Below are 17,255 nucleotides of genomic sequence, written 5' to 3'. Positions count from 1 at the left end.
TGCCCTTCTGCCACTGACCAGGGCCAGCATCAGAGGACCTGGGAAAGGTCTCAGTACAGAGAGCTGGACTTCTTCCCATGAAGCCCAAAGCCCAGCTGCGCTCTTATATTCCCAAGCATGCCAGAGCCCCACCCAAAGAACTTAAAGCAGGGAAAGCTCTTTGGCCTGGAGCAATATATTTGTGGTGCTGTTCCCTCCAAAAACAGAAAGCTTTTCCTTTGTGAAGGGGTCTCCTTTGTGTTTGAAAAATGGGTCACAGGACACAGTGCCTCTGAAGAAAGCAGAGGGTCTCTCCTGTAACTGGGCACAACTAAGCAACTAAAACTCAGTCCCTCAAAGTTCTCATGTGAAGGACACCATCTTTTTTTTTTAAAAAAGACACCCCTATTCTGTCAACAGCCTTGATTCTGCAAAAGAGCCTCCTCTTTCCATGACATCCATGAACACATTTGTAAGAATCCACACAGTGTAGATCCTGTGCTGCATTTTGTGTCCTGAATCCAACCATGAAAATTAAGAAAAATATGCAAATGAATAAGCAAAATGATGGTTGGGCTGCTCTGCATGGGGCACTGACATTGCTTTTCAATTTTTAAGCAGTTGCTTTTGATAAATTTAATTATGCACATAGCAAGGTTTACTAGAAAAAAGATACATATATAGAGAAAAACCCAAGATGGGTGCAATCAAAGATTCTTCCCATATATTCCTAGAGAACATACCCTTGGGGTTATTTTGACACGGCAGATGCTTCAAATTAAGCAGTAATTGAATCTAAAATGCATTTCACAAATACTTCAGAAGGTTCCTGCATCCCTCAAAGCTGAGCCCCTCATGCCTGAGGAGTTACCTTCTGAAGGAACATTTGCCATCTGACTTCTGACAAAGCCCCACCAGACACAAACCCGAGAAATATTAATGAAAAGAAGCTGTTTGGGTTTTTTTTTTGCTTAAACACACAAACTCACCAACTTACTTGGCCTAATTAATTCTGACATGAAAATTACAGAGGTTGGGTGAGCAGGAGAATAAATGTGAATACAAAGAAGAGGAATCTGACAGAGCAAAGAAGGCAGAGCCAGGGAGAAGTGAAGGCATGTCAAGGTGGAAAACACAAAGAATATTTTTTTATGAACCCCCCCCCCAAAAAAAAACCCCTGTATCCCAAACACAAAACACAAAATGTCAGTTTCAACACTTCCATACTTCAGATGAGGCTGACAGGTATTCCCCCCCTTAAATCCCCAACATTAACTTAAAGGAAAACCACATACAAAAAAATTCAGTTGTCTCATAGCTGACAACCTTGCCAACCTTCTAAAAAGACAGTCAATCTCCTGCCCAAGCAGTTGACTCCCCCAGGGCAGTTCTTACATTCATCTGGAGAACAGAGCCATCACACATTTTGTTTCCTAGTCAGGCATGAACAGTGGGCAGCACAAAAGCTCAGTTGCAAATACAGGTTAGAAATCTGGATGGATGAGATTTAAAAAACACAAGAACCTAAGTTGAGTCTGCTGAATCAGGACAGTGGCCAGTCTAGTCCAGCATCTTTTTCTCACAGCAGCCAACCAGATCTGAGCACATGAGCCCTCTCACTTGCTGTGGCTTCCAGCAATTGGTATTCAGAAGCATTGCTGCCTCCGGCCACAGAGGCAGATCACAGCCATTGTGGCCAGTAGCCATCTGCAAGGGGAAAACCATGAAACCCTCCTTGCTGCCTTTCTAGATGTGTATTCCCAACATGCTGGGGCTTCTGAACATGGGAAGAGGAGCTGGCACCCTCCCACACTGCTTGCCTCACCTGAAGCAGAGCAGCTAGACTCTGGACTCCTGGACCTGTTTGCCACAAAATATGTCAGCTACCTAGAGCTATGTGGGGCTGGCTCTTAGTGCTGCTGCTTCCCCTCTCTAAGACTGTGTTTGTCATTAAAAATAAATAAATGCTGGTTAGGTAAAGGTAAAGGGACCCCTGACCATTAGGTCCAGTCGTGGCCGACTCTGGGGTTGTGGCGCTCATCTCGCTGCTGGCGTACAGCTTCCAGGTCATGTGGCCAGCATGACTAAGCTGCTTCTGGCGAACCAGAGCAGTGCACGGAAACGCCGCTTACCTTCTCGCCAGAGCGGTACCTATTTATCTACTTGCACTTTGACGTGCTTTCGAACTGCTAGGTGGGCAGGAGCAGGGACCGAGCAATGGGAGCTCACCCCGTCCCGGGGATTCGAACCGCTGACCTTCTGATTGGCAAGTCCTAGGCTCTGTGGTTTAACCCACAGTGCCACCGACGTCCCAAATGCTGGTTAGATTTACATTATTTAATTCAGTTAGAAAGCTAGGGTCTGAAAAGTAAATTAAAAGGTGGGGGGAGAAGTAACACCTTTAAATAAATGTTATTAATTGGAAAGAAAGCGTCAATGGGATGCTAAGCAGCAAGACTGGTCTGCCTGGCAAAATAGTATGTGCCTTGCACCTCTGTTTCTACAAAGGCAAGATGCTTCTAAAAACAACGAAAACCATCTAATGCCCTAAATAGGCACCAGGGAGCATGTCCAGAATCTGACCAAATTAATCTAACAACCCTAACCTGCAGATTCTGCTGTTCAGTGCTCACCTCTGCTCTGGGCAAATAGATATAAAACAAGCCATGTAATTTGCAGAATTATTAAGGACTTGAGAGTGAAAAGTAGCCTGTGATTGTTGCGGTCTCAGTATTTGTTACACATCCATGAGAAGCTGAAGCTCCTTGAGAAGAACATAAGCAGAGTCTGGTGGATCAGGCCAGTGGCTCATCTAGTCAAGCATCTGCTTCTCACAGTGGCTGACCAGATGCCTGGGGGAAACCAGCAAGAAGGATTTGAGCGCAAGAGCCCTCTCCCCTCCTGGGGTTTCCGGCAACTGGGGTTCAGAAGCATCGCTGCCTCTGAATGTGGAGTGCAGAGCGTAGCCATCATGGCTAGTAGCTACCAGTAGCCCTCTCCTCCGTGAATTTGTTTTATCCTCTTTTAAAGTCATTCAGATTGATGGCTCTCACTGTCTCCTGGGGAAGCCAGTTCCATGGTCTAACTCTGCATTGCGTGAAGATGGAAAACAATAAGTGCAACTTATGGAGTCATTTTGAGCTTGGGAGTGATTTTGGGAGTCACGGCATTTGTGACACACTTTGCACCCATGAGGACTTGGGGCTCCTTGTTCTTTTTGTTGCTTTTAAGAAGGAAGATGGGTTTCCATGGGCAGGGCAGGTGCTGTGCTATGGGAGCAGGATCTGTGCACCCCTGGTTGTGCAACACCTGCTGCTCCTGTCCATATCCTGGTGTCAGCCTGAAACAATGCAGAAATGATTTCTCCAAGTTCTGCAGTTTCATTGGGCAGAGATAAATTTCAGTCTGAAAGAAGAGGAGAACAAAGTGTGGAGAAAAGAGCTCGGCACTCAATCATACACCTAATTGCTCTGGCATGGCTGTTAAGTTATGCACACACAGAAAAATTACTTGGGTAAAAAAAACAAACCTGCCAGTCCTTCTGAACATTCACAGTCCACTGAACAAGATGATCTCCAGTCTCTCCCAAAGGGGTCAAAACACACATTGTAATAACTCATGTGGGAGGCTCACCTGCTTTTCAAAGATTATTTCGATACACAGCAGCAGCAGCTCAGTAATAAAGATGGCCAGCAGGACCCAGAAGAACTAGGCAGAAAAGAGAGAAGGGAGGGGAAGAGAAGGGGATTTTGTATTTCTTTAAAGGTAAAAGTAAGGGTACCCCTGACCGTTAGTCCAGTCGTGGATGCTTTAAGAGGTCACAAAAAACCATGAATAATTCCCCACTCCTGATGCTATAAGTCAGGCCAACACCAAACTGGATGTCCATCAGTCCTAGCTGGCATGGCTGTGCTCTCCCACCTGGCATCCTGTGGCCGTGCTGAAATATGAACTAGACACAGAACATTCTCCCCATCCCCCATCCCCCCTGGGGGGCAGTTCAGCTCCACACATTTCCCCTCCTACCCACCCTTGGCTTTTAAATCAGGTGACAGCAGAATAAGATAATTCAGCACGCAGTGTCAAGCCTTCATCAATGTGAAATAGGAGAGAGAGGGACTCAGGCAGTCATGCCTGGTATGAAAACTGGGGTAAAGGTAGGTCCACTTTCACCTGTGCAATGTTGGAGGACAGGGTTGTATCATCATTGTCACCCACCCAACCTGTACCAGCAGGTACAAGGGCATCTTACAACGATTTAAAATTCAGGATTAAAAACTGTTAAAACAGATTACAGTCATGGGAATATGATGGGCTGAGAAAGCTCTCATCATGGGAGTCAAAGGCCAGGGAAAAGAGGTTCAGCACCCCTAAACTCCTCAAGAAGGAACTGGTTCCCCCTTCTTATTTCATCCTTGTCAACCCATCCCAAACATGTTGCTTCCCTGCCCCCCCCCCCCAATCCTTCCTGGGCACAGGCAGGGACATCATTTTATTTGTGTCTTGGGCAAAGCTTGGGGCTTCTATCCTCCCACCAGCAGAGGAGGATTTAGGAGAACACAACCATTTTGGTCCACTGGGCACAGAGCCTCAGGGGCACTGCAATTATGATGCAGATTGAAAGGCAAGAGGTGGAGGGGGCGAATTTTGGCACTGCACAGGGTGCCCCTGAAATTTAAGACCCCCAAGGTCTGCCACTGCCATCAGCCCCAGCATTCTATGGTCATGCTGGTTGAGGCTTCTGGGAGTTGCACTGCAAAGGATCCACTAGGGATCCAGGTTGGGTATAAACTGGATATAAACAGATTAAGACAAACCAAATTGGTCACATTTTTCTTCTGCTTACATCAGACTAACATTCCTAAGACAATGCAAACATTAGCACAAGCCAAGACACATAAATTAGGGCACTCCCAAGTTACCTTCCCATTACTGCAAATTCAGCATGCTGTGGAATGAAAAGAAACCTCCTACATAAAACCCAAAATGAGATGTTGAAGCACCAAATTTCCAGATGACACCAAACTGGGAGGGGCGGCTAATGCTGCTTAAGGCAGAATCAGGATTCAAAATCACACTAACTGGAGAACTGGACCAAAACTAACAACAACAACTGGAGAACTGGACCAAAACTAACAACTGCCTTAAGCGGCTAATGCTGCTTAAGGCAGAATCAGGATTCAAAATCACACTAACTGGAGAACTGGACCAAAACTAACAACATAGGGGAAATGTAAGGTTCTTAGGAAGGAAGAAACAGCTGCACAAATATAAAATGGGGGACACCTGTATTGCCAGTAGTACATGTGAAAAGGATCTAAGGGTCTTGGTAGATTACAAGCTTAACATGAATCAACAGTGTGATGCAGCAGCAAAAACAGACAGACAGACAAACAAACAAACAAAAAAACATAGGCTATGACAAGGTTAAATCCCACAAAGGATTTTTAAATCATATTGTGAGAAGGGCATTATATGAAGTATGGGAGAGGAGTAAAAAATCAGTAGTAACCAAAACACCATGGTGGCTGTCACCAATGGAATCTATGTCGGTTCACAGGATGAATATGAACAGCAATTGGCTAACATATAAGGATTTAGTAGAGGAAACAAGTAGTGATCCGAAAATAAAGGACCTAAGTGAATTGAAACAGAAGGGAATAACCTGGCTGGGGTATTATCAATTAAAAGCTGCCCTTGAAAAGGATAAAAGAACCAAAGGATTTGACAAAAAAATATCCTATCTGGAGAAGGATATTTTATATAATAATCAAAAGACACTTTCTAAAATGTACAAACTACTTTTGAATTGGCAAAGAAAGGAGGAAGATATCAAAGAAATTACAGTAAAATGGGAGAGGGACCTGGGACATACGATCAAACCCAATATTTGGAACGAATTATGGACTAAAAATATAAAATTCACGGCTTCTTTCCTTATAAGGGAAAATCTTATGAAAATGTACTATAGGTGGTACCTGACCCCTGTAAAACTTGCAAAAATAAATAAATCAAAAAAATAACAAGTGCCGGCGATGTAAGGAACAGATAGGAACATATTACCATATGTGGTGGTCCTGTCTAGAGATACAAAGATTTTGGAATATGATTTATGAAGGGATAAAGAGATTGATAAAAACTACATTTAGCAAGAAACCGGAAGAATTTTTACTAGGAATGGTTTCAGATAATATTCCCCAAAACAAAACTAAGCTATTTATGTATGCAACGTCAGCAGCAAGGGTTATAGTGGCAAAACACTGGAAAGATAAAAATACACCCACTAAAGAGGAATGGGTAGTCAAATTGTGTGAGTACTTGGAGCTCGCAAAGCTGACAGATGCAATAAGAGATAAATCCAAAAAGTTTGTGAAAGAAGAATGGGAATGTTTAAATAATTATTTAGGGGACAAGGGCTCAGCAAGAAAGATCTGGCTATGTTTAGAATGATACCGCATAGAGAAATGCTCCCTGATACCAAGATGAGGGATTCCTTTGGAATGCAGATAGAGTTAATTGATAAGAATCTGTTTGTTGTCTGTTTGTTGTTTTTATTGGTGTGTTTTCTTTTTGTGTTATATTTGAAAATATAATAAATATCTTTTTAAAAAAAGAATAATGATCTGTTGTGAGCTTGACGGAAGTGTACAATTGATGAGCTTTCCTGCTTTGGCTCATCTTCCTCCCCCCCCCTTTCTTTTTTTCTTTCCTTTTTTTCCTTTTCTTTAATATTTCCCATAGTTGCTTATGTTCTGTGTCATGTACTTCAATATTTTTTGTAGTTTTTTTTTTCATTACTATTAAGGAATTTTCCTTTGTAATTTTTGGTTGTTTATATTTATATGTACCTGTTTAAGCAAAATAAAAGCTATTTAAAAAGAAGAAGAAGAAAAAGAAAAAGAAACCAAGCCTCATGAGGAATAGATAAGGGAAATGGGTGTATAAGAGGAGAATGAGAGGAGTTATGGTAGCCATCTTCAAATATCTTAAAGGCTGTCACATCAAAGGTGGAGCAAGCTTGTTTTCTCCTGCTCTGGAGGGTAGGACCCAAACCAACGCATTCAAGTTACAAGAAAGGAGATTCTGACTAAGCACCAGGAAATACTTTCTGACAGTGAGAGCTGATCAACAGTGGAACAGTTTCCCGCAGAAGGTGGTGGACTCTCCTTTGGAGGTTTTTAAGCAGAGATTGGATGGCTATCTGTCATGGATGCTTTAGTTGAGATTCCTCCCTTGCAGGGGGTTAAACTAGATCATGGGTAGGCAAACTAAGGCCCGGGGGGTGGATCCGGCCCAATCACCTTCTAAATCCGGCCCACGGATGGTCCGGGAATCAGCGTGTTTTTACATGATGTGTCCTTTTATTTTAAATGCATCTCTGGGTTATTTGTGGGGCACAGGAATTCATTCCCCCCCCCCAACAAAATATAGTCCAGCTCCCACAAGGTCTGAGGGACAGTGGACCGGCCCCCGGCTGAAAAAGTTTGCTGACCCCTGGACCAGATGATCATCAGGGTTCCTTCCAACTCTACAATTCTATGGTTCAAATGTTGTTTTAAACTGCATTGACTTTGCCTGAGGAAACCTTTTACTCTTCACTAGCTGAATTCTAGCATTATCATGGTCGGAACAGGGAGAGCTGAAAACATTCTTGCCTTCATAAGGCCATAGCTATAACTTGGGCTCCAGCTTCTTCCTGGACTTGACATAGTTTACAAACTGAGAGCTAGTTTTGAAAGCAGACTCCCTCATCCTTTTCCTTCCCCTCCTCCGGCACTGAGTCACATTACATGATGTGCACCAATCACAAATCACAGCTCCCCTCAAAGCCACAGATCCGAACCATGTTTTGAAGAGAGTTTGCAAACTATGGTTATGAGGAAACAAGGTATCTGTAACAAAATAGCTTGTTAACATGTACAGTTATACCTTGGTTTTTGAACAGCTTAGTTCTCGAACATTTTGACTCCTGAACGCCACAAGCCCGGAAGTGACTGTTCTGGTTTGCGAACTATTTTGGGAAGCTGAATGTCCGACAGGGCTTCAGCGGCTTCCAATTGGCTGCAGGAGCTTCTTGCAGCCAATCAGCAGCTGTGCTCTGGTTTCCAAATGTTTTGGAAGTCAAACAGACTTCCGGAACAGATTCCATTCAACTTCCGACTGTACTGGAAAGCTGTACTTAACGTTGGACCAAGAAAGAGGGTAAAGAGAGTACATGTTCATTAGGCTGATTCTTAATTGTTTGCTTCAACCCCACTTGACAGTGATTCTGCGTGACCTTCATATTTGGCTGGAACCCTCTAATCTTTGCATTCTTTTGGGACAAGAGACATCATCTTCTATTTGCTAAGGGCGCCAAATTCAACAGAGCTTCTTGGAGGATTAATTTGGCTCAAGTGCCTGGCAATAACGTCACCTGCTAAGTAAGGAAAAGAAATTTGGCTCAAGTTCAAAACAGACGAGATAGTTAATAAAGGGTTCAGCTACCAATTTATCACATTCTCAATGAGACAGGAGAACAAATCCCTCATTCCATTAAACACAAACTGCCATCCATCAGCCATCCTTAAGAAGCCCATCAGTTCCAGAGTCGACAATAAATTACTGTTCCAGCACTGAGTTCGGGGCCAAAATTAATCACTTTGTGGTGCCTGCTTCCACAATAACCCAGAGAGTATTTAACTGCTTACTTTTAATTTCATTTAACTTGGATGGGTTTACCACAGGAGAAAAGAATTCAGCAACGGGGAGAGAAGCTTGTTGTCAGACAGAGATGCAACTGAACATGGCTCAAGTAACATTTTGATATGAGAGTAAAAGCTTTTGCTTAGCCTTGGAAACGCATTTGTGTAAAGAACAGCAGGGGGTGGTCCCTTTACAGAACCTTCAGCTAGAAACAAACTGGATGAAGGGCCTTGGAAGTCCCCAGTTCACCTCCAGCCTCCATTGGAGCAAGTTGCTCACTGTGGAGATGCAAGCACCAGCTTGTCTTGCTGTGTAAAGGTAAAGGTAAAGGGACCCCTGATCATTAGGTCCAGTCGTGGCCGACTCTGGGGTTGCAGCGCTCATCTCGCTTTATTGGCCGAGGGAGCCAGCGTACAGCTTCCGGGTCATGTGGCCAGCATGACTAAGCCGCTTCTGGCGAACCAGAGCAGCGCACGGAAACACCGTTTACCTTCCCGCCGGAGAGGTACCTATTTATCTACTTGCACTTTGACGTGCTTTCGAACTGCTAGGTTGGCATGAGCAGGGACCGAGCAATGGGAGCTCACCCCGTCACAGGGATTAGAACCGCCGACCTTCTGATCGGCAAGCCAAAGAAGCTCAGTGGTTTAGACCACAGCGCCACCCGTGTCTTGCTGTGTAGGCACATGCAGAAGCCAAATCAGAACAGCACATTCCTTTGTGGGTGAAGTTTGATATCATGGAAGCAAAGGTGGGTGGGGACTGATTCTGACACAGAGACATACAGGGGGCTTCAAAGTCTTTCTGAAGATACATTTTATTAAAACAAGGAATACAGATGCAAGTCTGGAGGAGGGTTTAGCTGTTGGCAACTCAATGCCTTTAGTGGTGTTGCATTCAAGGTGCTCTACATCCAGCAGACACAACGTTACACTGTGTTGCAGCTGCTGGTGTTTGATTAGACTGGTGTTCTTTTAAAGTAAATATTGTACGTTTTCTAGTTCAGTTTGTCCCAGTAAATAGGCTGTGCTATTTTGTTCTTTTTGGATCTTCATGAAGGCTTCTGACACTATCATTTAAAGTGGTCTTTTCAACTTATTAAATGGATTCTGTAATTTTTTTACAGTGTCCCTGCAGAGTCTTCGACTCAGAATGTGTGCATCTGGGACCATTAAAAGCATCTTCAGAATCAAGACCAAACTCCTCTCCCTATTTAAAACCCATTGCACCCTTGTACTTTTTCCTTGCACCCATTCCACAGCCTTCCCCAAACCTGAAGCCCTTCGGCTGTTTTGTGCTAGGACTGCCATTATCAGCACCAGCCAGCTAGAGTTCTGCAGAGCAAACAGAAGGCAGTAAGGGGAGGACAGCCAATGCAATGCTTTGGGATGCCTTTTCTAGCCCTCTCAAGTCAAGTCACAGGCAACAAAGGCTCTGTGCCAGCAAGGCAGACCCACAGCCACGGATTGCCCTCTTCAGTTCCACCCACTGTTTTCAAGAGGAGAGCTGGACTGCTCAGTCTTCATTCAGCTGGAGGGAATCAGACATGCTGCTGCCACATGCTGCTGTGGGAATTCACATACGAAGCTGCCATTGGTCCATCTTGTCGAGCACGGCCTCCACTGATGGAAAGGAATTCTCCAGGGTCTCAGGAAGGGATCACAGATACATCAACAAAGGGCAGCCTAACTCATGGGTCACCCACGTGGCCCCTGCACGCACAAATGCGCCCTCAGAGACCTGCACTGGTGTAATTGATATACAGCTTTTTTTCAAGTCTGATTTGGTGGGACAGGTGTGTGAGAGATTGAGAGTGTGTGTGTGTGTGTGTGTGCGTGTGTGTGTGTGTGTGTGAGAGAGAGAGAGGGGGGGGGGGGTTGGGGGTGGGAGAGAGAGAGACTCTCTGTGCTTGTTGGTTGTACCTGTGTGCATGGCACCCATAACAGCTCCTTCAGTTTGCAAATGTGCCCCAGAAGGCTGACCTCTGAGATTGCAAGCCTCACTCTGTACTGACTTCAGGCCCTTAACCTTGGTACTTCTCACTTATTATTTGCCCCCTGCAACCACTTGTATGTTACATGATTATATGTGTACTCAATTTGCATCTAGCTTCTTTGCTAAACAGATACAGATCCCATCTTTTTTCAAAAGTGGTGGAGTACTTGTTTTCTACACAAAGGTGCCAATCCCCAAAATCTCCAGATATGGGTCAAATTCAAGGGCAGGCTGTTTCACCTTGCTGAAAATTGGGGCATAATTTCAGGAGGGTTGACTCCATGGACTATTTCATGATGCCTCCTTGGAAAGAAGTGCTTACGGCAGTGACAGGGGCCAGTCTTTCCCCACCTGGCATGTTCTCTGGCCTCAGAAGTGGTGGTGGGGGGGAGGTTTTGCCTGGTGAGCCACCATCCCTCATCCCTGGACCACCCAGGTCAGAAGTTGGGCCTGGGAGATACCTGGTTTTCAACATAATGATTTTTCACCAGCTAACCATCATGATATACGAGCAGTATATCTTGATGTCTGAAATAAGGAGGGGTCGCTGGGCTGTCCTTCCCAGCAATGTGCAGGATTGTGGTGCCTCAGCTGAGGAGGGAGGGAGGGAAGGAGCAACCAGGAGAAGAAAGGAAGGAAGGAAGGAAGGAAGGAAGGAAGGAAGGAAGGAAGGAAGGAAGGAAGGCACAGACACAGGGGCAGCACTCTTTCTTAAAGCACCAATATTGTGGTTTAGGGGAGGTGCTGAGGCTGGCACTGTTCTGCCATAGGAGGGATTGGGGAGGGGAAATGCAGCTGAAAGGGAATGCAGCCAGCTAGCCAGAGGGAGCCAGCTGTGACAGAGCATGGTCCATCTCAGCACTTCCCGCTCTCCTTTCCTTCCTGCCGCTTGGAAGGAAGCAGCCAGCCAATCACACTTTGGGGGAGGCAAAATGGTTTTTGGAAGGTGGCAGCCAGCAATCAGCACACACAGGGACAGGACTTCTCAAATTGCTTGCAATTATACCACCCTGTGGCGTTTTGAAGGCTGTTCACAATTCATTGCCGGTTAAATATAATGAAACGGTTATCATGATGTGGGCTTCAAACTGGTTTTGAATGATGCCTGCACAGGCCTAGCTGGGGCTTTGCTCTAGTCCTCTGACCATGCACTCCTCACTGCCCCCCTGCCACAAGAATGAATGGCTGCAGACCTGAGCAATGTCCCTTGAAAAAACAGGCAGTTTCTCCCCAGGGGCAGGTGGAACAACAGGTCCAGACCAGCCAGCCTTCAGAAGGCCTCAGGATGCTTCACGGTGCCCCTTGGGTGAGTACCAGCAGCATCTGCCAGAGTGCCCAATGCCTGCTGTTATCTGGCATGACCTACACTGACTTAACGTATTAGGCTCAAGCTGAATTAAGGCCACATTCACACAGTACATATATGGTGCCACTTTAAATAGTCATGGCTTCACCCAGAGAATTATGGGAGTTGTAGTTTAAAGGTGCTGAGAGTCATCAGGAGACCCCTAGTTCCCTCCCAGAGCTATGGTTCCTAGAGTTTCCTTTGATGTACGGTTAGTTGTCAGACGCTGGGAACTGTAGCTCGGGGAGCAGAATTAGGAGTTTCCTAATAACTCTCAGCATTCTTAACACACTACAGCTCCCAGAATTCTTTGAGGGAAGCCATGACTGTTTAAAGCGGTATCATAGCAGGAGTGCTGGAATGGCTCCGCTGGTTTGTTTGCACAGAGCCAGCCTCACCCTGCCTTAAGCAGGAGTTGCATTTCTTGTGGGAGACTATTGATGTGGCTCCATCACACCATTTCTGCCATTTCCACCAGTAACATGGTAAGCACATCCTTAGTTTGGGGCCCAAACAGTGTCTGACTTGAAACACACTTTCTCAATTCACCACTGAAGAACTGGGTAGCAATTTGGGCAGGTTCTTCTCTCAAACACACATCCCTTTCATGCCTTCCGTAGAAGCACATGGCAGCACTCACTTCATGAGAAAACAACTTCAATCCAAGGAAACTGAAGCTGAGTAAATTTCTGTAACCCCTGGAGTCTCTCACCGCTTGGAGGCTGGGGTGCTGTGTAACAACACTAATATAAGAAGCCCAAGAGACATCATCTGAGACTGATGACAATAAGGTACAAATTCAAATGTGGATGTGGAAAGGGCAGTGAGATCTTTCCACAACCAAGCAGAGAACGATGGGTGTTTATACTTTCAGCTGTCTTGAAGGATCAGAATCCTGTCTCCAAGATGTGCTTTAGGTTTGAAAAGGTGCCTATCACTAGCTCATTTCTGTCAGGCTTGTCTGTTGCTACACTTGACTTGGCTGTTGCAGCCTTTAGAAGGAATATTTGAGAGCGAAGGCAGGCAGGCAGGCAGGCTGCTGCCCATTTGCATATCACAGATCTCCACATTGAAATAACGAGTGAGGAACACTTTTCTCCTTCATTACACATTTGCAGCTGGAGGCCAGCTAGAATGAAGGAGGCGGGCCACATCAGACTGACAGCAAGGACAAGCAATGGAACTCTAAAATCCATTATTTATGAACAAGACACCGTGCTGCTTGCAGAAGCCAGATTCTCACAAGGTAGGAGCAATCCCATGACTTTACAAAGATCAACCACCTCTGAGATTTAACAACAAGATCAACTAAAAAAAAACCAACTAGGTTTGTTCTTGGTATAAGCTTTTGGGTACATGCACACTTCTTCAGATACACTGAAACTGATTGGCTGCATGAAGAAGTACTTTATTTTATCTGTCCAGAATCTTCCAGCATTCAGTTTCATTGCATGTCCATGAGTTCTAGCGTTATGAGAGAGGCAGAACAACTATCCACTTTTCTCATGTCATTGATAATTATCTAAACTTCTATCATGTCACCTCTTGCTCACCTTTCCTCTAAACTAAAAAGTCTCGAACGCTGCACCCTTTCTTCATAGGGAAGTTGCTCCACCTCCTTTATCATTTTGGTTGCCCTTTTCTGAACACTTCCCCAACTCTACAATAGTGAGGTGACCAGAAGTGTCATCCAAATGCAGCTACGGCACGGATTTGTATAATGGCATTATGATACTGGCAGTACCTTTCCTAATGATCCCTAGCACAGAATTTGCTCCCCTCACTTCTTCTCACTGACAAAATTTCCACCCAACCCCAAACTGTCATCCTTTGTTACATTAAACTGACCCTCCTGCTTGGCACACACCTCCTTCCTCCCAAATGTGGTTCACTCCAACTGGACGGCAAGGGGCACAAGAGAAAGCTCACCTGGAGGCAAGCAAGGCAAACACAAGGCAGCTCCTGAAGCCTGCCAGCTGCTAAACAGCAAGAGCATCTTCCATCTCATCAGTTCTCCAGAAGAACACAGTGACAAAACATGTCACACACAGCTCTCCTGCGGCTGCCGGGAGATGCAGTCACATCATCTCCACAGCATGTCAACAAAACCAACTCAAGGAACCCAGTCCCCCCACCCAACACAACTGAAAGCAGAGATTTGCAGTGTATACAAACACAGCTCAGCTTGCAGTGGAGCAGGGATGCTAGGAGACAGGAGGTGAAACAACCTCTTAGTATTGCTTACAAAAAAAAAAAAAAAAAGGAAAAGCAACAGCACAGAAATTGCAAAGCACAAAACACATTTTCAACATTTTTTAAGCCTGGGTTCTGGTGCTGGTCACTTTTCACTAGCATTGCTGAAAATTTCTCCTGTGTTTCCTCCTCCCACCCCTGACCATTCTCCATCACTTAATGAGAACATAAATTTAATTCAAAAATAATCAAAGGGGAGAGAGATAATTAATTCATGTTCTGGGTAGGTTGCAGTGTTTTTGTTTTGAGGTGGCCAAGAACTGTAGAGTTGGAAGGGACCCCAAGGGTCATCTAGTCCAACCCCCTGCAATGCAGAAATCACAGCTAGGTGTTTTTCTAGAAGTGAAGCAAGTCCCCAAGATGTTATGTCTCCAATATTCTCCCCCCCCCCCCGGCCTTCTCAAATCAGTCCATTTCAATGCTGCAGCTTTTAATTATTGTTGGCTTCACGTTTTTAACACTGTTTATTATTTGTAGTATTATTTATATCCAATTTTTGTACACTCAGTAGGTATTCTTTAAATGCAAAGTGATTCAAACATTCTGAAATAAACAGACTCTCTCACACACTGGCTTTTTTTGCTGCTGCAGAGACTGGTCAGTCTGGAGGACTTCCTAAGGCAGAGCAAGGATGTTGCAAGCGGGGACAGACAGCAGCTGTTTCCCAAATAATGCAAAATACTTCACCTAATTACAAGTAGGTGGTGCTGCTGGGGTTGGCGGGGGTGGGGAACTGCTGGTTATCACCATAGGTTGTTAATGATGTTTGTCTTAGACATGACAAAAACTCCATGAGCTGGTCCTTATTCAGCTGCTCAGCAGTGTTAGTCATATTCAACTGCTCAGCAGCCTGGGTACCAAACAAGACCGACTCCAGTCATACACTGGCTGTGGAGGTGAGTGTGGTGATCTAGGGAGCAGGGCTATCTGGAAGCGTTCTAGAGAGCCCACTCATGCATTTGGTATCCATGGTACTGAGTGGCCAAACAAGGCAATCATGTTCTCTGGATCCTAACATTAAATGGAATGGACAACCTCAGCAGGTGGTGGACTCTCTTTCACTGGAGGTTTTAAAAAAGAGACCGGATAGCCATTTGTCAGGGCTTCTTTAGCTGTGATTTCTGCACTGCAGGGGGTTGGATTAGATGACCCTTGAGGTACCTTCCAAGTCTACAATTCTATGAAACTATCAGCATCAATATGTCACAAGGACTGGTGTGGCTACTGGCATTTCGTTCCTCACCATATGCATATGTTTGCCTTCTATAATATTGCAATAAGAAAACCCCAAGCTGAGTAGTCCAAAAATTGAAATACCAGACACGGTAATCTTAAAGAGTTTTGTCAGATAGGCACAGAATATAATATTAAAGAGAACATGACAAATGCCAGTGTCATTCATAGAATCGCTCAGGCTGTTCCAGCAGCGCTGACAAAAGGAGAAACCCTAAAAAAAAATCAGTTTGGAAGTTCAATCTTATTTTGTAATGTCAGAACAGATCTTGTAAAAACACTGGACAAAATGGAAAGCCTCCCCTGGGAGACTGCATTCCAGCATTTCATTTGCAAGGATTAGAACGGAGAGTGGATTTAGCCTAATCCAAAAACAGCCCACGTTTGAGCTGTGGCAGGTGTGGATCTAGCCTTAACCAAACACAACCTAGGTGTGAGGGATGCCAGGTGTAACTTGTAACTCACCACTAATGGATCACTTGCCTCTCTCACGCAGCCACAGTATGGCTCACCAGTTTCTAAACTGCTGGAGGTGTGTGTGGACACAAGCAAGAGGATATCACACATTTGTCATTGAACTGACAAAAACTTTCAAGTCTTTCTGACATGTTAGAAGATGTGACTTGGAACAGCCAAGAAAGATCACCATAAGAACATAAGGTGAGCCATCTGGATGAGGCCGGCGGCCCATCTAGTTCAGCACCGTGTTCTCAATGGCCAACCAGCTGCCTGTGTGAAACCCTCAGGCAGGACCCAAGCCCAAGAGCGCTCTCCCTTCCTGTGGTTTCCAGCAACTGGAATCCAGAAGCGCTGCTACCTCTGACACTGGTGGCAGAGTACACTTGTAATGGCTAGTAGCCCTCAATAGCCCTCTCCTCCATGAATTTGCCCCATCGCCTTTTTAAGTCACCCAAGTTGGCGTCCATCACTACCTCCCTGTTGGAGCGAGTTCCATATTTTAACGACCTGCTGAGTGACAAGGGAAGCTCTCCAACTATTTTCCACACCAGGGTTTTACACTCCCTTCTTGCACCCTATTTACTAAGTAGCACCCAGACTGTGCTCTGAATGCTGGAAACCCCAGAAGAGAAGAGAGCTGTTGCACTCAGGTCCTGCTTTCAGGCTTCCCATGGGCATCCGGTTGGCCGTCATGACAACTGGATGCTGGACCTGACGGGCCACTGACCTGACCCAGCAGATACTTGTGGAGTAACTCTACGTTATACCAGGAGTGGTGGGTATTAGACCCAGGGGCTGAAATCAGGGCAGGGTTTCAGAACTAGCCTGCTCCTCCTCCGGTCAAATGGTCAAAAGAGGGGACATGGAAGAAGTTTATAAAATTATGCATGGCATGGAGAAAGTGGACATAGAAAAGCTTTTCTCCTTTTCTTGTAACACTAGAATTCGTGAACATGAAGCTGAAGGTTGGAAGATTCAGGAGACAGAGCTAATTTATGGAACTCACTCTCACAGGAGGCAGTAATGGCCACTAGCTTAGATGGGTTTAAAAGAGGATTAGTCAAATTGATGGAGGAGGAGAGGGCTATTGATGGGTATTAGCCAGGATGGCTCTACCTCCTCGGCTGGTGGAAGCACTGCTTCTGAATCCCAGTTGCTGGAAACCACAGAGGGAAGAGGGCTCATGGGGTCAAATCCTGCTTGCTGGTTTCTCCCAGGCATCTGGTCGTCCAAGGTGAGAGAAGGATGCTAGACTAGATGGACCACTGGCCTGATCCAGCAGGCTCTTCTTTTGTTCTTATGAGAA

At 45.2% G+C, this 17,255-nt stretch overlaps 1 protein-coding gene across 3 annotated transcripts in view; it reads right to left on the bottom strand.

Moving 5' to 3' along the window:
* The window catches only part of LOC309345454 (tetraspanin-15-like), an 89,549-nt gene that overhangs the window by 46,215 nt on the left and 26,079 nt on the right, over positions 1-17,255 (bottom strand). For 2 of the 3 annotated variants that reach the window (XM_081868534.1, XM_081868532.1), the window contains exon 3: positions 3,613-3,687. The exons of the other annotated variant lie outside the window; for it this stretch is intronic. In XM_081868534.1, coding sequence (XP_081724660.1) covers positions 3,613-3,687 — 75 coding nt within the window. The remainder of the gene's footprint in view (positions 1-3,612; positions 3,688-17,255) is intronic. 3 annotated transcript variants of the gene reach the window in all.

Source organism: Podarcis erhardii (genome assembly GCF_964252035.2).
Source record: "Podarcis erhardii genome assembly, chromosome: 7".
Lineage (NCBI taxonomy): Eukaryota > Metazoa > Chordata > Lepidosauria > Squamata > Lacertidae > Podarcis > Podarcis erhardii.
Note: the sequence above shows the minus strand (reverse complement) of the source record. Positions and strands in the feature narration are given on the sequence as shown.